The sequence below is a fragment of the Silurus aristotelis genome (assembly GCF_946808225.1).
Source record: "Silurus aristotelis genome assembly, chromosome: 2".
NCBI classification, from domain to species: domain Eukaryota; kingdom Metazoa; phylum Chordata; class Actinopteri; order Siluriformes; family Siluridae; genus Silurus; species Silurus aristotelis.
The window spans coordinates 12,438,533-12,462,219 of NC_139575.1; the positions used below are offsets into that span (position 1 = coordinate 12,438,533).

The 23,687-nt window shown below is 35.4% G+C and overlaps 1 protein-coding gene across 1 annotated transcript; it reads left to right on the forward strand.

Moving 5' to 3' along the window:
• The first annotated feature begins 335 nt into the window (after nt 1-335).
• Nucleotides 336-11,964, forward strand: dpt (dermatopontin). Its single transcript, XM_083570116.1, has 4 exons — nt 336-852; nt 10,257-10,382; nt 11,232-11,339; nt 11,508-11,964. The coding sequence occupies exons 1-4, from the start codon at nt 566-568 to the stop codon at nt 11,572-11,574; spliced, it is 588 nt and encodes a 195-aa protein (XP_083426242.1). The 5' UTR covers nt 336-565; the 3' UTR covers nt 11,575-11,964.
• Nucleotides 11,965-23,687: the final 11,723 nt, after the last annotated feature.

Here is a 23,687-nt window from a genome sequence, read left to right on the forward strand (position 1 = left end):
GCAGAACACTACAGGTCAAAGTTTAAGCAAGCGGTGAATATTAATCAATAATTAAAATAACCGTGACAGCATGCTCATAGCACCGCAGAGTGTTTACATTTTCAAAGACTTGCTTAAATATTCTCACGGCTGGAGTTGGTGTTTGTCCCAAATGCTGTCTCTAATGGTAACAGTTTTTTCTTTTTTTTTTTTTTGCAAACAACCAAAACCTCTGAACTGTTTAACTTGATGACAGATGATGTGAACACAACCCCTTTCACATGGATGGGGAAAGTATAGCATCATTACTTGGCAATCCTGATCTCTCCTCCTTAACAAAGTTTTAGGGAGGTTTTCATTTTAGGGAATCCAGCTCATTTGTTGTAAAGCAATCTCGGATTGTGTATAGGAAAAAACCTCTTTACCTAAAATAAAGGTGGATTATAAATTTGTTGTAAAGCTGCCAATTTGATATAACCACTAGAGCTAGACAAGGAACATCTGGAGAGCAAGCCCTCCTCAGAGAGACTTAAAATCGTGCAGCTGGAGTTGAGTAGTCAGAACTTCCTCTGTGCTGAAGTGGAAAATGAATCCTGCTTTCGTTCTTCGCGTTCTGGCCCAACTGTTGCTTCTGGCTACAATTATTCATACTCAGCACCACGATTTCCATGGAGAGGAGTGGGTCAACGCTTGGCGCCAAGGTTTTAACTTCCAATGCCCTCATGGTGAGGCACTGGTGGCTATCAAAAGCTACTTCAGTGAGGAAGAGGGCTCAGACCGTGTGTGGAGCTTTGAATGTCAGCCGACCCCCTCTACCCTCGGTGAGCCTAGCGCGTGCTGGTGGGATGATCTTAACCTTTCTGGAATGGAGTGGTAAGTGAGTGTGTGTTTGTAACTTCTAGGACATGTAATGTGCAACATGTGTGTGATTAGTAAGAACACATCCAAAAGAACAGAGCAACAGAAGGTGGCATGGAATCTTATCTGAGCTAAACGAGTAGCAAATACGGACAAGAACGCTATCTGAATCCCAGGCTCCCATACCAGCTGTTTGAAGCAGTTGGGAGAATTGTGGCTGCCTGCATTGACATTTGGTTGCTAGCCTTTCTACTGAAAATAATTATACAATTCATGAAACTAAAATGTTAACTAAATGTGAAATGTACAAATCTACTTACTGTATAATATAAAATAATAGATTTCCAGCATTCTATGGATTCATTGCTGTGTCTGCTAAAATTGTAAATTATTTAGATTTATAAAATGTCTTTGTAGAATCTAACACAAGGGTGGAATCCCTATTAGTCTCTAATGGCTGTCCTTAACAAAGAACATTTCAGTATAAGCCTGTCTGTGAAAAGTAATTTTGCATATATCTGTCTCAACTTAGCAAAAATGTTTTTCTAACCCTGCATTTCAGCTGCAAATTACATTTCACTTCTGGACTCAGAGCCTGAACATCTGGAAATCAAACATTCACCAGAAAAGCTTCATGCAGAGCAGCTGGGCAGAAATTTCAGAAATGAAACAGGCGAATCAGTGGCTGCCATGTTGGACCATATAATACGCAAACAGATGATTATTTCTTGCACGTATATCCACATAATTTATATTTTACACTGATTATGTTTCTTGGAAGGCACAGAAAATGAAATATCTCATACTTATAACTCATGATCATGAAATATACAAACCAATGTTTTAACTTTTTGTACTGTTGCTGCTTGTTCAATCTTGATGTTCTGCTTCAGTGCAGAACCCGTGTGTTCCATGTTTTTGGTAAGGGCTCAGATATGAATGCTTGTGGAAAGCTGAACAAAAACATCACTTCCCAGCTGTTTTCAAAGCTAGACGTTGCTGTGGAAACTTCTGTGTTATTTGTTTACCATAGAGGAAAATTTGAAAGCCAACCAAACCGGACTAGAATGAGACAAACAGACATTTTGGTTAGGACCAGTACACGGCATTTCACCTCACATCCGTTTTAAAGCCCAGTCAAACACTGGGCCAAGAAAACTCATGGGGGAAACATTTAAGGGTCTTGTATGATGCCAAAAGGATTTTTACAAGCGGACACTGGGCATGTGCACAAAACAAAACTCTGCAATAGAATACAAATCTTTGAGAGTCTTTGAAAAGAAAATTGATTTCTGACTTACAATTTTAAAATTTTAACAGTGGACAAAATACAAAAGAATTATACTGTAAATGTAATATGTGTCAACCTTTTAACTCAGTTTAAAGTGGAAGTATCAACCAACAAAAATATGCTGCTACTGTTTTAAATGTACTTAAGAAATAACAAATATTGCCAAACAGGATACCTTAATTTGAATATAGACAGTTATTGTTAGAAGATTACTAAAAGTTACCTCAGTGTTCCTTATAAGAAGACATAGAAGATGTCCTATTTAATACAAGACTTTGCTTACTCTAGCAAGTGAAATAGGATACGGGCAATGGCTGGCTGAAAGAAGAGAGGACCTTTGAGATTTGTGATGAGTTCTTTGAAAGTCATAATAAAAAGTAGGGAAAACAAAAGTTATTTTTTCTTGAAAAGGAAATGAAGTGCAAGTATTCGATTCGTGTGTTATTTATGTAATGTACATTTTAGTCTGTTTGCAACACTGACAATTTCACAGCTCAAATTTCAGCTTCAGGACACATTCACACATGATCATAGTTTCAATACAATGACTGTTTTCCAGAAAGTAGAGAATTACAAGGAATTATTTTGGTTTGAATGGTTGCATGATAAGCCTTACAACCCTTTAGAATAATATAAACCTTTAACCTATTTATAATGACAACCCTGACTAAAAAGTCATTTCTACTCATGCAACTTACGTCCATGTAAAACACAAAACAAAGCAAAGACAGGATATAAAACAATGTCTAAGAGTGTGAAAAGTCCTGTGCATGAGAAAGGGATTCTTAGGACTGCTGTTTTGAATCCCACTCACCTGTTCCCAGTCTGAATGGAACAGTTTTAGCTCATTTTAGTTGGCATGCTAGTGCTATAAAGTAAAGAACAGAGTCCTGTAATCGAGAGTATTTGTTATGTGGTGCAGGTTTCAGTATAAACATGGCTGAACCGCAGAGTTTGCATTTTTCTTTCTTTGTGAATTGCATGGTAATTTTAATCAAGATCTCTTTTATTCATCAGGACATATAATTAAAAATTTTTAAAAACATTTGATGCTGCTCAGACATAGTGGAAACATACTGAAGAGATGTATAATGTATGTATTATTTAGAACACATTACAGTACAGTAAGAGCATGGGTAAATAAGCTAAAAGCCATGTTAAAAGCATTTGTCTGATTCGGTATCAGAGACCAAAACATATAAAACAATACAAAACAAAGCAAAAAAAAAAGGTAAATAAGTAAATGTACATTAAGCAGCTGGTACAACATCTTAAGTACTGTTACCTATGGTAATGTATAGGAACAAAAAGGTAATGGATATATGAATTGAAATAATTATCAAATAATAATAATGAGAAAGACTGAAACATACAGGAATTAATTTACTGAAGTAATATGGACGTAGGAAAAGATTGTTTACTATCTCTTTTGGTAGCCCAAAATTTTGCAGTATTTTTTAGCAGCGTTCTCAACAAATTGGTTGGTTTGGATGGGCTGTTGAGTTTGTACAGAAAATGTGAAAAAATATATATAAAATAATAATGTTCATACATAAATTTTTTGGGGGGAAATATCCTAAATCTCATCGTAATTTTAAAATATACATGCTGAAGTAACATTGATGCTGATCACACCGCCTTAAGACCAGTAGAGGCTCAGCTGTGCATATGCTGCAAAATCCCCAATGTTAAATTAACACCTAAATCATTTAATTAAGTTCAGATGGACCTCAGTGAGCACTTCAGTGCATTCTGTTTTGATGAAGGGCAATTTGAACAGGGTTGGCTATTTATGGGTTTGAGCGAATCAAACTAAAAATGTTTATTAAAAGCATATATTACAAACATGAACTCTATACTCTATAAAAGGATAATTTACAAAGAGAACAACTGATAGTAACTACAATGTTACTTGTATTACCTCATTAAAAAAGGGCTGTTGGAAGAGGAGGATTTACTTAGATATGAAATTTAAAATGTAGTCAGGATGTTTTTAGCATTTGGTAATCAGTGAACTCAGACATTTATTTGTGGTTTTGCTTCACCAAATCACCTGTGCATGCTTTATAAAATGATGGTCTAAGGTGTGTTTCAAAGAGCTGTTAATTTCCCACAGTTTTTATACTGTGTAGGCTGGCGATTCAGAGGATAGTAATAATCCCTACAGAATAAAACAGTGTGTTAAAGTTCATTTAGATTAAGAAATGTTGTTTTGTATTGTTTCCTGTTTCTTAGGAGTCTTTTATATTTACACTGTATGGCCAGTAGTTTGACCTTTACAACCATATGTGGTTCTTTCCCAACAGTTACCACAAGGTTAAAAGCACAAACATTTCAAATGCTTTGTATCATTACATTGTTTCTTCACTGAAACTAATGGACTTAAATATGCTGCAGTATGACAATGACTTCAACCCATTAAACACCATTGGGAAAAAACAGGACATCATTTGAGCACACAGTGTATTTCCACTTTAAATTGTGAGGTAAAAGTAGGCAGAAGTTAGGAGGTAGAAATAATGATGTACTTTCATTCATATAATAACTAAATATGTAACTTGCCAAGTGTCAAGTTCTCACTTACATGCAAGAGTTGTGCAGAGGCACATAAACAGGCATCAAAGGCAAGTACTTTCTAGCAGCATGTGTAGCAGGAAAAAGGCCTGTGTTCACACAATTGTACTGCCTCATCTGCAAGGGTGTGAAATTAATGACACACAGTGTTGAAGGATCTGGTCTTTAAAATGTTTTTATTAATCACGAAGAATGTACACCTAAAGAAGAACATTTTCCCTCCAAGGTCAATGCATGTGTTAGGTAAGGTGGACATAGACCTGAGCTCTACAAGCTCAATTTTTCTTACTAAATATTACAATCTATTAAATAATTCTGTGGATAAAGGCTGGACAAAATATTTAGCCATAATAAACCGGTTTATTGTAGACGTTCACTATGAATTGTTTGTGTTAAATGGCAGATTATTTAATTTTCCATGGTACTAAAAATGAAGACTAGGAAAGATCACTATTAGCACACAATAGATGCCCTTATTGTGCAGCAATGGTGACCTTTACTGTGCATAGCTGTGTTGTTGCATTAATAGATTAGTGTGATGGTGATGGTGGTAGTGCTAGATTGTGTGTGTGTTTGTGTTTGTGTGTGTGTGTGTGTGTGTGTGTGTGTGTGTGTGTGTGTGTGTGTGTGTGTGTGTGTGTGTGTGTGTGTGTGTGTGTGTAAGTGTGTGTGTGTGTGTGTGTGTGTGTGTGTGTGTGTGTGTGTGTGTGTGTGTGTGTGTGTGTGTAAGTGTGTGTGTGTGTGTGTGTGTGTGTGTGTGTGTGTGTGAAAGAGGAGAATATGCCATTTTCAAAGTTCCATTCAACAATTAACATTTTAATAACAGAACATTATATTAAAGCAGACTTGCACACATCTGATATAAACATTACATTCCAAAGTGATTTACAAAACTGCCAACCACTTATACAGACCTCTAAGCTTTTATTTGACATATGTTCACATATATAAACCAGTATAACCAATATTTTAACCCACTGTATAATATGTATGTACATATTACGTATACATACATATACATTCTTAGAAATTAACTGATAATGTGTCCTAAACAGCTGATTTCTCATCACCTTGCTCTTCCATGCATGATGCATGTCTGTGTTGTGGGAGGCAATGACATGTGTTTTGCTTTCATTAGTGGTAGGGAAGTTTGTTCTGCTCTGCTACTTTAACTCTATGTTTGGTGCCATTGTTCCAAGGAGTCTCAGGGTTGCTCAGTCCTTTGTAGTGCAATATCTCAGTGTTCTCTTTGTAAAACCTATGATAATGATTTCATTTAAGATTTATATTTAAATTATTCTGGCACTTCTAAGTTGAAAAGCCCGTCTATTGGATAATGCAGATCTTATACATTGTTCACACGGCTTTTTGGGGTCTGCAAAAATGCATTTATGTAATAAAAAAAATCCTATAACATGTAATTGGCATGTTTTCCTCATTGTTAATAAGTTAGCAATATGTTATACAGTGAGAAGGACTTATTTTGCAGCAGCCCTGTTTTTATTGATATTTCATGTTTTATTGTGCAGGTTTACATTTTTGTTAAAAAAAATTATTTTAAAAGCCTGTACTGGTACTGGTACAGAACCCGTTAGACATGATTACAGGTATTGGCATAGATACTATATAACTCCATTGCAACCAAAACAGAATAGCATTGTTTTTTTTGTTATATGTTAATTTGTTTAAAACTGGATAAATTAGAAATAGAAATGGCAACAAAAGCTTAGCTTTAAACAAATTATGTATTTAAACAAATTCATTATTACGTACACATTTGAGACTCCAGTTTAAGAACACTTAAACAAACGACAACAATATTTAATTCCTGTTCAAGCTGGTTCATCAAGTGAATTTCGCATAAGATGTTTTGTTAAGTGAGCATTTCATCATTCCTTAGTCTTATAATGTGGTCTGATTCATTAAACCTGTGACAGAGCCAGCTGCTGAGAACTCTAGGACGTGGAAATTATGTTGGAAGAATGTTTACGATAAAGTTTTAAACAAATGCAAAGCATTACAAAAGTTGGAGGGACTTAAACCTGATTATAAATAGATGAATATGAATAATCTGTTGGATAAACACCAGAAAAGTTATTTAGAGATGACTGGACCTAGCAGAAAGGAATGTGTAGATGTGTATGCTCTAATGCATGAAACACCACTTCCTGAGCAGGACGTGGTTTCGTACATGGACTTTATGTGTAGTGTCCTGATATCCTAATGCAAAAAACCTTCTTATTCATGACTGAAAGCAATGCCAGGAGAGTGTTTTAGGGAACGCTTTAGAGAACAAAGAAGTGTTCCATTTCACTCCATATGAAACTAAATACATTTGACCTGTATTTAGTGATGTTCTAATGAATCGAATTGGATGTTAGTACCAGCGCCGAATGTGAACAGAGAAAATGACATGTCAAATTGCGTTTTTTAATAAGACAATTGCATGGCTTGCATGGACAGGAAAAATTTGCCATATGGGATTTTAAGAGACAGTGCTTAGTGCCTTTAGGTCCTAAAGGAGCATTTCAACAGGTTCTTTCCTGCTCTAAAAGCATACTCTGTGGAATTAATTGGGCTCTGAGCCCTCCTCTCTGAATCCCCTCTTAAATCTGCCCGCTATAGGAGGTTTCTATTGACCTGGAGCCATGCAGTCTCAGCCTCCCACTGCCTGCCCAGGCCAGATGGGGCTTTGAGAAGCCACACAGTTAGACATGCAACCTGTTGGGAATTTGCCAGTTAAAGGTTAAATTCTAAACAGGCTGCTCTTTACAATACAAGCATGTTCTTTTGCCTCAGATATGACTGTCAGTACATGGGTGGGGTATTTATTGGTACCTGTACAACAACGACTATTTATACTGACACAATAATTGTTTTTGTTAAATTGTTAATTTGCACAAATTGTGAATTTTATTATTTTGCACTAAAAAAATTACAATATTTCCACATGGGGACAAAAGATCAAATAATTTAATATATTTCCTTTGTTTAACATGCACTTTTAAATATATATAGAAGTTGATATACTCTGGTATAAATGTTGTTTACAGGCTTGTTATTCTCAAGTGTTGTTCTAAGCAAACCATAGTTTTTATCAGCAGCAGTCACTTGAGAGGGGGCTCGTTTCTTTCCTCACCCTTCACGCTCCAGAAAGAGTCACTTAGATTTGCACACCTTTAAAGATAACATTCCTCTGAGAGAAGCCTGTTCCTGTCCCCATTGGTGGGACTGATCCCCATGGCGTCAGCGTTGTCATGACAAAGAGCCTGAGTTTCTGGTGGCCTGATGGTGGCAGCTCTGTTGTGATGACAACATCCTGTATGGGCCATACACAAGCAGCAACTATCAACAGACCTTTATTTACGGAAAAACTCACAAGTACCTCTTGTTTCTCACCCCATTTATAACATGAGGTTCATCAGAATGAGCTTGGTTTCTGACCTCAAGAATACTTCAGTATTATTGGCAGATTAAATAATTTCAAGGCTGCATACTGCTGAAAAATAGAAATGCAGCTGCACTGGGGTGCAGAAATATGACTAACACAAGTCAACATCCTGTTTGAGCAGTAAGCATGCTTTAGTTACAATCACACTAGTGACTGTAATCATAGGCTGCAGGAGCACACTGACTGAAAAAGATTTATGACTGATGCTTATTTAAAAATCTAAGCAAAGAAGGCAACCTACATTAGATTTGTTCTTATAAACAGATATGTTTGTTATTAACCTATAATATTTATAATATTATATCAGTATAGTATAGTATAGTATAGTATAGTATAGTATGGTATAGTAAAGTATAGTATAGTATAGTATAGTTCAGAGATACTATATTTTAATAATTATTTATAAAAAATATAGGAATTATACTACAGTGTAGTGTCCATGTTATAATAAAGTAAATGTAATGTTTAAACAAATATAACATGCACTATGTGGCCAAAAGTTTTTTTCAATCTCCCGGGTCTGATTTAATCCCCTCCAAAACCTCACTTGTCTGGGAAGGCTTTCCATTAGTGGATGATGGGATTCGTGTTTATTTAGCCACAAGAACACTACTTATTTTGTGATTAACATTTTTTTTTTTTATAAACATTTAGTTTCACTTCAAAAACATATCACAGATTGCAGTTCCACAAGAGCATTACTAAGATCAGACACTGATGTTAGATAAGATGGTCTTTGGCACAGTTGGTGTTTCAATTCATCCCAATGGTGTTTAGTGGAGTTGAGGTCAAGAGGCTATGTGTAACATTAAGTTCTTTCATTCCAACCTTGGCAAACCATTGACCTCATGGAGCTTGCTTTGTGCAAAGGGCATTATCATGCTGGAGCAGGTTTGGGCCTCTGCATTCCAGTGAAGTAAAATTGTAATGCTACATTTTATGGAGACATTCTAGACAATTTTGTGATTATAATCTATAGTATAATATTGTGTAGTATAGAAACATAGTGATAATATTCTGTACTAAAATATTACATGAAATACTTAAATATTAGTTAACATACAATTAGTACAGCAAAACACACTATACTGATAATAATAAATAAATAAAATAGCAAAGTTTAATCATCATAGAAACAGCTCCAGAAATCATATCATACAAAGTAAAAGGCATATGTGAACATTATCCAGAAACACCACCATTCTCTCTGGGCTTCTTCTTTTTAGAAAAACAATTGATGCTGCCTCCTCCAAACTAAAGAGCAGAGAGACCATCTGGCTTATCTTCAGCACTCAAAAGTTTAAAAGCCTGCATCTCTGATGCATTAGTGCCTATGGAATGAGTAGTTTTCATCTGTAAAGGCACCATCAACGGTGAGCAAAATATGCTCAATCCAGATACTGTCTCTTTAAGGAAAGGCCTCGCATATTTTAGCAAGACAGTGCTGAAATGCATACTGCATCTATTACAACAGCATGGATTTGTAGAAGAAGAGTCCGGGGGCTGAACTGGCCTGCCTGCAGTCCAGACCTTTCAACATATTTGGCGCAACATAAATCAGAAAATATAACAAAAAAGATCCAGGATTGCTGAGCTGGAAGAATTTTGTATCAGACACAAATGGGACAAAACTCCTGTCCCAAAACTCCAACAACTGGTTGTACTAATATATTTGGACTATTGTTAAAAGAAGAGGGGATGCTACACAGTGGTAAACATGGCCCTGTCCCAACCTTTTTAATTAACATTGTAATTTTTTTTTTAATAACAAGATTACTTAAATATTTCTTTAAAGTAGTAGGTTTTCATTGCATATTGTTTTTATTTACATTTTACATTCTCCTTTTTTTTTTCTTCAATTGGGGTTGTAAAGGTGGCCGATATATTCTATGGATTTTTAATCAATCTCTTTGTGAGCAAAACAGATATTTTAAATTTTACATGCCTTATATTTACATTTATAACATTTAATGCAAAAGACATAGCACATATCTTGTTGTGCTTATTACCAATTTGTACACTTTAATGTAAAGCCAATGCTGTCCAGAATCATCAGCAATTCGCTATTTAATCTCACATTAAATTTATTGTCTTCTCCTGAAGGACCTCCACGTGCAGTGACAACGGTATAGTGGCTGGAGTGAAGAGTCAATACTTTCCTTCTACTCTGGACAGAGAGTGGCGTTTCTACTGCTGCCGCTACAGTAAAAGATGCCCTTATTCCTGCTGGTTAGTAGTACTTTAAGGCTTAATATTTAAATGATAGTACATGAATACATGCACAAATACCTGAATTAATACCTACTTCAATGTGAACTAGTGTTAAGTGAACGCATGTATTAATCACAGCTTAATGAAAAACCAACTTTAACTAAGACTGGAGTTTCATGAATTCATGAGTCAGTAACGCACATCTTAGGAAGAAGCACTGATCATGCACATTTTGTATCATTCTCCATCCATTTCCCTCCAGCTCCCACAGTAGTACTAGTACATGCTCTTTGTAGCAAGTGCATGGGGCACTGCTTCTTTGCCCACAAGGGTGAAATTAAAACAATAACATTTATTTATTTAGCAGACATATTATGCAGTATGTTAAAATTTGTATCCAGTATTTTATAATATTATCTTCTGGTGTTTAATCTTACATTCTGCTGTATTCATTTTGACTGCTTTACTGCATCCATGTAAATCAGGTCTCCTGAATTTTATATTAACAATGATGCTTTTCATGTATAGCTGAATAATGCAAAATATGTTTATCATTGTATTTTTACATTACATGTATATTCTTTATTATAAACTAAGAGAGATCATTGTTTAAAAATGTTACTCCTGTGTGTTAATTATCCAACTAACATCTACTAACATGCACTTAAGACTCACATTATACTTAAGGTTAGCTCTTCATTAGCTTGTGATTAATGCTTCATTAGATTAGTATTAAGTTTTAATTTGGGTATTAGTGCATGATTATTCTTGCACTGTTATTGCAAGGTGTTATCGTTATTACAACTTCAAACCAAGTGTATGCCTAAAGCTTAGACTAGTAATCCTCTTTTCCTTCACTATCAACAGGAAGACTTCGGACATTCCAGAGTACTTTAAAGAAGAGGCTGAATTGATCGTCCCTGCTTATGGCTATTTCATCCGAGGAGCTCAGACCACCTTTAGTGGGGTGGTCCGGTATGTATTAGTGCCTTGGTTTGAAGGAAGATCAAAATTGGTAAAATAAAAAAAAATAAAAAAGGTTTCCTTTTGTTTTTGGCATAATTACATTTATAGCACCTATTTTTCAATAAAAATTGGCAATGCTCATGAAGTAATTCACATGTCATATTTACTCTTTTTCAGGGATCGCCAGTGGAAGTACATCCTCTGCAGGATGACAGAATATGATTGTGAATTTCAGAATGCATAAGTCTGGAATTTAATAGGGACCAAACACCGAAATGTCTACATAAATGTCTTAAATTAAACTTAATTTGAGCGAATATGCACCTAGGAATTGATATGTCATTTCTATGGGATACATTTTTACATTTTATATAATCCTGCATGGTTTAAGAGGCTTTTCTCGATTATAGTAATATAGGTAGCAACTATATAAAAAAAACTAGGCTTTTTCTTTACATACAATCAGTTTTTTTTCTTCAAAGAGTATAGCATTAATCACATGCCAGGTCAAAGAATGGCATGTATTTTCTGAGATCTACATTTTCACAAAGTTATTGCAGTGTTTGTATCTTATTTTGCATTCAATGTTTAAAGCAGCTACATAACAACCAATAAAGCATTTTCTCCCAGAAAACTTGGATTCCTTTTGGATTTGTGCAACATATGGAAATTAAAACTCAAAATACTAAACACTTGTGACATGAGTAATAAGTGGCAAGTGGTAAGCACAGTTCATTTTTTATATGATTTTTCGCATATAATAATTTTATAATTTGCATGTTAATATATCACGCATATATCATCAAATTATTATTCTTAATTATTTTAAAAATGATTGAATTTGTATCAAATACTTTACCTCTCATAAAATGCCTGGCTTTTTGTTGTATGATGTGCTGCTCACTAATTACAGTAGCAAATATAGTGCATTTAATTATGTTCTGACTCACTGTTTCCTGTGGAGAAATGTTTATGCGTGGAAGTTGACCTATTTATACATGAATAACTGCATGCTGTTTGTGGATGAGAGACAGAAGTAATTATAAGTGATAAAGAAATGAGAACTACGTTTCCTAAAGATGTATTTATACAAGAAAAAGAAAAATGAAAGCACCATGCTAACTCTTTTTCCCAAACCATGTTCTGATATTTGCTATTCTGTGCAGTTTACACGTACTTCACATTGCCAACCGTTGCAAGTTTTTTTTCCATTTAATTACATTCTCAAGCTAATTTTGCATAGACCAACTAGCAATTGATGACCTGGGTGACTCTCTACATTGTGTATTTATGGAAGTTGTTTAGAAGTAAAAAGCCAGAGGTCATTTTACCTCACTATAGCAACCGTCAAAGCTCACAAAACAACCTCAATATGACCCCAGCGCTTATTATAATGAAAAAAGAGCAAAAACTTTATTTTGTCAATGTATACCACCTTTTTCCAAGCTTAATTTTCTGTCCCTGTTTATTTTATTTACAGCCGGCATGCAAGCATTGTTGATTAGAATAAGCTTCTTAAAGGACAATGCTGTAATTATGGCTTGTTTGCAGGAAATCATTTTCACTGTATTCAGTTTCAAAACATATCTTTAGTCTAGTGTGTAAATGCATAGTTTTAAGAAACAGTTATCATCAGAAGAAAACGTAAGCATGTCTTAAAGAGCCAGACAGTATTTAACACACAAGCTTGCACTGTGAAAACTAAATAATTCTCTAAAAATTTGTTAGTGTGACTAAATAAACAGGAATATGTTAAATATGTTGCATATACCTAATGTAATAAGATCTTTAAACTGGGATAAAGCACATACATAATTATCTACTGTATATATTTATCTTTATAGAATTTAGTTTACAAATATCTGTATCAATATCTGTGTTCATATTTAAACCCAAAGTTGGCATGGTTGGAACTAACTGCTCACGAAACTTGATGTTTGTCGTAGAACCCAAAGGTACAAATGCTGGCACTGTCAGAATTGTCAGTGGATCCTTCAAACAGTTCCTCAGCCTCAGCTACCTCACTCAAGTTAAAAAGTGGCCTCATCTAAAAATGTGCTCATTTCAATAGTATTTTGGTGCAGTGACTGGGCAAGCCATTCCATGATTGATAACAATCCAGCTGACTGTTTGTTTTTCTCCAAATTATAGAGATTGGACATATGCTTTAGATCATTATCTTTTTAAATGGTGAAGTTAGTTTCAATTAGCTGCAGTTCAGGTAAAATTACATGTCACTGAAGTATGAAAAGGTAAAGATATTTGTACAGTATTCCTTTCACCTGAAATAAGTCTCCAACCTTCCCTGCTCCAAACCAACCCCAAAGCATTAAGCTTCAATTTCCATGTGTGACTGGGGGTGTGAGGCAATCTGGTAACATCTTCTCTACTGTTCTTCTGTTAGAGTCAATAATGTCATATTTGGATTAATTTTAGAACTTTCTTCCAATCATTCACTGTCCAGTTCTTGTGCTTTTGTGTTGTACCTTCTTTGTTGCATATAAACAAAAGGAATGTGCATGTGTCTTAAGTTCAGTAAAAGACTTGATTTTTCCAGACTTTTGACAGGTGCTTCAGATGCTCTCGGTATTTTTCTAAATCAGTTTAATTAAGATGGTTCTATTTCTCAATATATAGACATATGCCTGTTTGAAACCACCACATTCCTGATCAGGCAGTTACTAAGGATGCTGTAAATGTGTTGTTTATCATCTTACTTCGTCTTTCTTTGTGTCACAAGCTGTATATATTGTGTATTTTGTTACGTCCAATGGCATTTAACACTACAACACTAATCAAATCCAGATGGCATATGAAGTGAATAATGCACTCTGTATTCTTATCTATATTTGTACCTATTTAGAACATGTTCTCTGTTCATTTACAATGTATTTGTTTTCTGTTACATCCCTGGTGTGTAATCAGCATGGTCTGATGGCCACAACTATAAACTCCATATACTTCATAGCAGGTGATGCATGTACCTCATCTTGGACCTACTATATGAGCTTTTTAGCTTTAATGTACTGTACATTAACATTTTTAGCAGGTTATAAAAACATGACATCATTACTTTTACTTCTGTTGTCGAACTGTGTTAAAGATAACCAGCTTGTATTTGAGGTTTACTAAAGATGAGTGCTGTGATCGGCTCTTAAGTGGCTAATGTGGCTTTACTTCAATTATAGATTTGAAATATTTAATCCTTAACCTAGCTGATTGAAACTGGGCAGGAGCTGTGGAGGAAGAGGTTTTTGTCCTTGGCACAGTGTTACTTGTTTTGTCCACAAGGCTGATGACGTTAGTCAGAGAAAAGCCATTTCCTTCCTTAGCTTTATTCTTTCTAGTTTGGTTTGCTTAAGAGTGGCATTGTGAAATGGCATTGAAATAGCACTGGAATTATTGTGTTGAAAGGACGCCATCTACATATAAAATGTGTGTGTGTGTGTGTGTGTGTGTGTGTGTGTGTGTGTGTGTGTGTGTGTGTGTGTGTGTGTGTGTGTGTGTCTGATTGTTTGCCTGCTGAATCTGTGTAAAGAGAGCAGCGCATTTCTGTAGGTTTAAACGTCACCATCGTGTTCCCTTTGCTTCACCGGTATGATCAAGAACATCTAAATAACCAAAGGGCAACAGAATCTTTCCAGACCCCTGCTGGGTTATAGGTCAGTGTAAATACCACTGTTCCTTTCCTCCTCTTACAGCTTACACAGGCCAGTTTACACATGAAACATACTACACTACCGACCAGGACTTTTTTTTTATGCATGACTTTGACTTGGCTTTGTGACTGTTTAGTCATAACAAGGCCGCTTATGCATACTAAATAGATTTTTCATTATTCATTATACCTCATATTAAATGAAAAATTACCCAAAAGCTCAGATATTATACATATACTGAGAAATGTTTACAACTACATTTTATTCTGTCTTACAATTAAGTGAGATTCATGGTGTAGAATTAAGTAATTATCAATTCAAACACTATCTATTATATTATCTCATCCTTCTTTTAACACTTTAGTCTTATTATTTCGCGACTACTGCAGGTTTGAACAAACCTGTAGCCCATTGGCTTATCACGCCACATTTTCTGCCATCTCAGTGCATTACACAATCTGTTTATATTATCACTGCTAACACCAAACCCTGCAAAGTGACAGTAGACGTGTTAGGGATTTATTTATTTATTTATTATTGGCTCTATGTCATTACCTACATTTGAGCTTCAGCTTAGATTTGCATTCTGTATAATGGGCGGTGTTAATATCAAACATTATTAAAGACATCAGTACAAAAGTGGCATAGATTTCATAAAATGTTACTCTTTGACCTATGATTAGATTTATCCACAAGGACAGTCTTGCATATTGTATTTTCATTGGTACGCACATCTAATAAAATTGAACTGATGGCATTCTTGAGAATTGTGATAAGGTCTTGTGGAAAGAAGTTGTGATGTGTGTTTGATATGGACCTGCTTATACAGATAGCTATGCAGACATATGCGAAAAGAATGTGTCAATAATATAATCAATATTTATAGTTTCTCTTGGTAATAGTATACTGGTTGTTGGTTCATTGCTAGTTGAATAGTGTAACATTAGTAATGAAAATTTGATATTAATTTCTTTTTTGAGTAGAGGTAGCCTATTATAACATTAGAAACCCTATAATTGCAGGATGTGATCTATTTAAATGTACATATACATCATCATAGATGGTCAATTTAATCTCTAGGCCCAGCATTTCAGCAATGCAACAGTGAAAAGTATGTCTGAAGAGCAGATCAAATTTGTGACCTTCCAAAATACTATGCTGTCTCGTGCTCTTTCCTTTTCCCATTCCATTTCAGTTCCTTCCCTCTTTCCTGCCCTCCCTCCTCCTCTCATTGTTCCTTGTCCTCTGTCTCGTGCTACGTTCTGTCATGGGTAGGGCTGATCCTCCATACAGAGGGAGGGCACAATCTGTGCTGGCTAAGGTAATACGTTTTCGGCTGTCAGCAAGTTTTCATTGCTTCATAGCACTCATGCCTGCTAAATGCACATTATGGCAAGCATGCATACGCTCATGCAGTACTTTGGACAGTCAGGTCTTCATTTCAAGGTCAAACTTCAATTGAACAAGAGCCAGTTAATTAACATCACTTGTTTAAAAAAATGCTTCACTCTTGTTATACTTTTGACTACTCTCTGTTATTTGTGATTTGATTAAACTTATTGTAAAAGTGTAATTCTTTTGTCTATATCCACAAACAGACGGCTTTTTTGAAAGCACTCGGGTGTTTATTAACTCACATTAAGATAAACTCTATAGGAGGTGAACAAGTTTCTAAGAACTTTCGGAACTGCAGGTATGCAATTTAGTCCTGCTGAAAGCATTTCCAGGGAATGTAATGCCCAAAGGGAATACTCAGAAATGTCACAAAAATATAAAGTACTCTTTGATTTTTACACAATAAACTTCCATATAAAATCTAATCTGTCGCATAATTAAAGGAAGGTTTTATGAGACAGACCGGATTTTATATGGAAGTTTTAAAAGATGGTAATTATGCATGTCTTTCGACCAGTTTTTATAGGTAAATGTAAGTAATTTGCATGTCAATAAGTACATTCCCAAGCAAGTGAATCAGTCCACCAAATTGTTTTTGCTGATTCTTTTAAAGCCGTCCATCACCACGTTCCCAGCAATGTCAACTTAAGGTCACAGCTAGTGTGCTAGTTTGAGTGGGTGTCTGTGTCATTGGAAACAGAGAGGCCCTTAGTTATAACATGAGACACTAACTTGTTTTTTTCTTCTCGATCTGCTGAGAGAGTGCACTAACAAAGGTCTCATTATTGGTACTGCTTTGTGCTGGGGTAACTTCATGGGTGATTAGTCCAAACAGGATAAATCACGTGTTTAATACAAATGCAGAATTAATGGTGCGCTAATCTCCCTTGGCTACATTTAGGTCTTCCTTCATTTCCTGCTGAAATTACCAGAAGTGCTTAAGTGCAAGTTTATCTGATTCATTCAATATTTATTGTTTCTTTTTTACTTTTGCATGTTTTCAGGTTTAAAATATCCTTAATGCTGTTCTGAACTGATTCCTGTTTCCTGATCCTTGATAAGACGCTAAGAGGTGTCTTAATGTGGTAGATGGAAAGGACTTTAGAAGGGAAAGTTAGTGGAAACAATAGCAGCACTTTGATCCCACAACCCTTAGGAGTGGCCTACTCATATAGCCTTGCCGAGCTAATAGCTAAAAATTCATGACTCGATTGCATAACGTGGAGATACGTGTTGTACTTATCCTGTGCTCAGTGTACAGAGCATTGGAAAGACACTATTTCACTTCCTGGCTTTCACGCTAAACTCATCTCTGTTTTTACACCAACTGACACTGGCACTACAGTCTGACTCAGCTCCTGACCAAGTAACTACAGCAGCTTTATTCTGTGTAATGGTCTTGTTAGGTCACTGTGAAAAAATTTATAAAACACTCTCATTAAACAGTATCATAATATCAACAACTGACATTTAGCATTCTTACTGGTATTTCAAGACTAGGTTAGCGGTTTAAAATAAAGCATGTATTTTCTGTTAATAATTAGCATCATTGTAAAGTTTTTGTTCACCTGAATAATAAGAAGTTGCTTCCAGGAAGACCTGTTAGATTTCAAGGTCACTTGCATGCTCATAAACTCTTGGGATTTTTCCAAATGGACAGAAAGTCACCTTGTAGCATATCCTGTTCTCTTCTGAACACAAGCACTTCTAGCTTTTTATCTTATGAGTTAGATGTGCTGTTCTTAATGGAAACACAGGACACAATCTCTCAGCGGCCCGTGCAATTTTCACAATCGTTGTTAACCTCGTGATCTGATTTCTGACTCAGGAGACAATATTCGGACAGGTATCACTATCCTCCACCTTATAGTGCTACCATATCTCTTTTTTAAAAGTGCCAATATGTAAGAATAAAAAGACAGTGTGTGTAAGGCCTTCATTTGGACACTGGCATCCATTTCATGGCATTATTTTATACTGCATCAAATATCAGACAATGCCACTGTATCTAACTCTTAATGAATAAGTGGATAGTCAGTTGACAATGACTTTCCACTAATGCACACAGTTAGAAAATGGAAGGTGACCCTGTATGCCTGAATAGAAATAATGGTTGTGGATGGAACAGTGTGTGTTGGTGGATGAGTTTGTATATATGTGTGTTTGTGTGTATTTGCCATGGAAAAGGTAGTCACTGAGTTGATAATACGACTCTACTACACATGTGCTATATGTACACACTCAGCATATATAGGTACCAGTATCTGTCTTTTCACAAACACTCCACTCTCACTCAATGATACACCTGAACATTAGATATATACACCATATTACCTAATTGATTAAATTGTAATTAAATGTTAACTTTAATGTTAATAAAAAAAGTTATTCTATATATTGTATGCTGCATTTAAACAAGGAATTATCATGTTGCTATAGGGTTATCTTTTTAAAGCTGTGCATTCAGTCTTCTTGTGTAAGTATATATTTACAAGAGAAGCACATGCTGTGTGCACCCCAGCATGTGTGATACTATACTCTCTTATAAATAGGTTTTCTCATTGCATTCTCAAGTGTTTGACTGTTTGACGTAGCCAGACACATTTACTCTCTTTCTCATATGTCTAATAGAAAACAACTATCTAAATAGCACCAAATAAAGAAATAGGCAATCTCTGTCTTCTTTCTCTTCTTTTCATCATCTCCTAATTTTCATTCTCTACTTCTCTTTCTCCCTCACACACACTCTCCATTTTAATCTTCTCACCAAGAAGTGTCTGGATTTGTTCTTTAGCCAAACACTTCTTATTATCCTCATCATGACTGGAGAGCTCCTCTGTGGGAAGCTATCTAAAAGAGATTGATGAACCCACATGACTTTTTAAATAACCTTCATACAGACAGTGATATATACTGTGTAGCATTTGTGATATTAATAGCAGCAAAAGTGGTTAACTCATCACATTCTTTATAGAGGATATAGACACATTAATTCACTGTTATAGCACTTTTTTAATCTGCAAGATTCTGCAAGTTTTTAAGGAACCAGATTGTCAAGATTTGTCAACTTGTGGAACCCAGTCATTTGTTGCTGAAAATTTTATTTGTAATGAAATGTAATGAGCATTAAAGAAGTCATATGTAGTGCCCTTCACTAATATTGGCACCCTTGAGCAAAAGAAACCTGTGACATTTGTATTTATTGTCTTTATCGATCTGTGGTTAAGGAAATATAAAAAAAATGATCTGCTCTCATGGATATCAGACAATTGTAAACACAATACAGTTTGTGTTTAAAACAAATCTTTGTTAAATGTATGTATGGAACAATTATTGACAACTTAACTGAAAATGCTTGAGTATGGAATTTTTGGACGAAAGGAAGAGGATTTTTTTCTTGAAATCCTTCCAAACAACTTGTGGTGATGTGGGTGACACTGAACTGTTGACTTGGTGACTTTCTGACCCTAAACCACAACTAACTTCTGCAATTCTCCAGTTGTGACTATTGGAGAAAATGTATCCAATTGAACCACCCTTTTTTCGATGCTATTAGACAATATAGACACATAATCATACAGGTTGATTCATAAATTTGTAATTTGTCTGAAAGTTATTTATTGCACTGATTGTGGAAATGGGGAGTTTAATGCTTTTGCTATTTTTTTATAGCCACTTTTCATTATGTGAAAGCTGAACGACATTTTGCCACACATCACAGCTATATTTCTTGGTCCATTCTGGGGAAACAGGAAGTCATGATTTAACAATTTCCTGTTCCTAATCATCAGGGTGTACAAAATAATAAAATTTTAATAGGAATATAATTCAGATATATTCTACTTCTATTACTATGGGAGTTGCCAAAAATGTGCAACACAAATATTTAACAAGGATCGTTTTTGGATAAAACTGTGTTGTGCTTGCAATTGTTTGATATTCATGAAAGTAGAGTATTTCTCTGAATCCTTAAGGCAAATTATTTTTACCAAAGGTGCCAATATTAGTGGATGGCTTTGTATATGCATTTTTACTAGTGATCATAGATTTCACTATATATTGTATACACAGACATAATTTTTAGTTTAGCACATTTTCTTTCACTGAATAAATGCATATATTTGTTTCATCAAGAGATTTGTGTAAAACACATGGCTGAACTAGTAACATAACTTGTTTCATGTTCTCTTTGACTTTGTTGTATGTTTGTATCCAGTACTAGTGATCTCACACACAGTCATGGTTGGAGCATGTCTGAATAGAATGTGTGGACTTCATCACTTTATTGACCTATAAATATAAAAAATAAATAAATGAATGAAAACGTCATCTGACCTACCCCAAATATCGTCTGTGACAACCTGCCAATACGAAGAAGCTGGCAATAAATGCTCAGCATGAGTGGGACCTGGTTCAAGACTGTAATTAAAGCATCTCCTGCGGTTCATCTTGAATCTCATGAGAATATTAAGAGTGTACAATGTTGTCAACAAGGTCAGATGGAAGAATCTGAAATATAAGATGATCTAGTGAAACTATAAATATGCATGTATGCATGCATATTTATTTAAAATTAAAAATTTCTTCAATTTACAATTATTTTTTTGTGTTTCTGTAACACAGCTGTCTTCCAAAATCTCAGGTACACGGCTGCAGCTTTGTTTTTGTTAGGAAACTAGGGACTGATTTACTATTTGTCCATCTGACTTTCACTCCGAGCAGGTCCTAATCGTGTGTGCTGTCTGCGTAGGAAGTCATTTTGATGCTAAAGGAAAGTTTATAGCACTTCAACCCAGCATGTTCAATCAAAACCTGTTTACATTCCTTAGCATTTATCATTCCATTGATTTTCACCAGGTCTCCTACTTCACTGAATAAAATTTATTACGAACCATGACATATACCAGTACTTCTGCAGCCATATATTTTTCTCCAGCTCTTCTTTTGACATACGCATAACCTTTTGAATCAGAATGTCAAATTCTGTATTGATAATGCTGCAGGAAATGGTGAATTAGGTCATTTTAGTACGTTTGCATGTATTTTGGTTCCAGACAAGACAGCCAGGTGGAAGCATTTGACTAGATTTTTTTCTTTCTCTTAGGGAAATGACCTTTAACAACTGTTCAAAAGGAAGCAGACATGTTTTCTGACTTCAGATTGTCTACTTTGGACAAGTTATTTCTATGTTTTTGTCATCACACTGGAAAAATTCAGTTTGGTGACCTGTAATTATCTGGTTGTATCTTTGCTGATAAAAAACCTTGACTTACTGTCTTGTCGAGAAAACTGGACATTAAGACTTATACACAGTACTCTCTATACAAACCCACAGATTTCACAGAACAGTCTGTCATATCATGCCTGTTATTTTATTTCATCTGACTAAATCAGCAGCAAATAACAGTTTTTGTGCCTGTCTGTGGATTGCCATTGCCTTACGTTCCCTTAGCACAGAAATGTGAGGAGTAAACGCCATAGAACTGTTGTTAATGAAGTATTATGCCCCCTACTGCTAGGTCCCTACCATACCCTCTTATTTCATACACAGTACATTTCAGACAAAACAGCCGTACAGAACAGATAAAATCATGAACAGAATGGGTCATTGTAAGTTGTTACAACTTTTGAGTTTCATGAGTCACAAAGATACACAGAGTTCTGTCTGATAAGGAATAGTTCTTATTTGAGCCTTGAATCAACATGTGTCTACTTCTTTCTTCCAGCACGAGAACCTATTGTACCGAAGCTGCTGTACGAGCGAAAGCTTGTTCTTTTCTGAGAATTTACTAGATTTTCCACTACACTGAAATGCTGTGAATGGTCCCAGTGCCCTTCCGTGGTAAAAGTCATATTCCGCTGGAAATATCATGTGTACTATAAACACCAGCCTAGTGGTGTAAACAGGTGTGAATCTTAATGAGTGGACATGCATGTAAACATACAGACGAGAGCCTGAGGGTGTACCCATGAGGGCTCAGAAGTAATGTGACCTGGATTGGTGCCTTTACTACTATGCCTGAGTGTAATCCACCATGCCAGTGCATTTCAAGGGCACCATAACGTATCTTGATTCAGGGCAAAGTGCAAGAAGTGCAAGGAGAGCAAGGAGAGCAAGGAGTGCAAGGAGAGCAAGGAGTACAATGACCAGTCCTAGTCTCAATTTTCTTATGGTTATAGAGGTTATAGAGCATTATATGTATGCGTTAATCATTTGGTCAGTTGATAGCCCTCACAAGTATACTCAGAGATTCCAGCAGAGTCCATGTTCTAATAAACATTAATTTAAAAAATCCACACATTTTGTGCATATTAAATTGTTCTTCTCTTCATACACACGGTGTATGCGGTTTTAATTTCATTTGCCCTTTAAGAATAAAATATGACAGATTTATGATTTCATATAAGATTAACCTTGTCAGTCTAATTTTTTCAACAACGGTTCATAGAACACACTGCCAGTGCAGAGCGCTTACATTTTCTTTGCACTCTTGTTTATTGTTTGTGTTTGAAGTGTGTTTCTATCAGTACATTAAATTGGCTGAAAGCAGAGCTGCTATTATCTCTGTTATCATCAAAGCACACTGTTTCATAACCACATATGCATACATGTGTGGTTATAAAACAGAGATGCATGCATGTGCTACACTGTTATATGTGATATGCACCTGAAAATGCTTATATAGCCTAGGGTATGATGCAGTTATATATTGATTCAGGCTCTGCTGTTTATTTTTATTTTTTTGGGGGGGGGGGGTATTATTGTTGCAACATTTGCATTTACAAAGTCTACTATGGATATATTCTGGGTTTTATGATGCAACTAATTGACACATTGCTTTTTAACTGATTATTACACTCAGTAATAGTAGTTCAAAAGTCACTGAATGGAATCAGGAGTACTGCCTGAGTCACAATCCAAAGACTTTGTCCTGGTATGAATACAGTGTTCCATCTGACACCACATGACAGCGCAACAGCGACCCCGTTCTGCATGAAAATGTGTATTAACACACACACACACACACACACACACACACACACACACACACACACACACACACACACACACATTATATGTTATATGTTTACATGTTATATAAACCTCAAGTGTGTGCATCTTCCTTAGCAGTGGCTGACAATTCTATTGCTTAAGAGCTGAGCTTGGTGAACTTGTTATTTTCTGTAGTGATACATCTCATCTGTAGCAATACATCTAAATCTGCATTTATATGAACAAAAAGAATGAATTAAAGTATTCAGAGAATGACAACTTGTACTTGTTAAATGCTGAAACACTTGC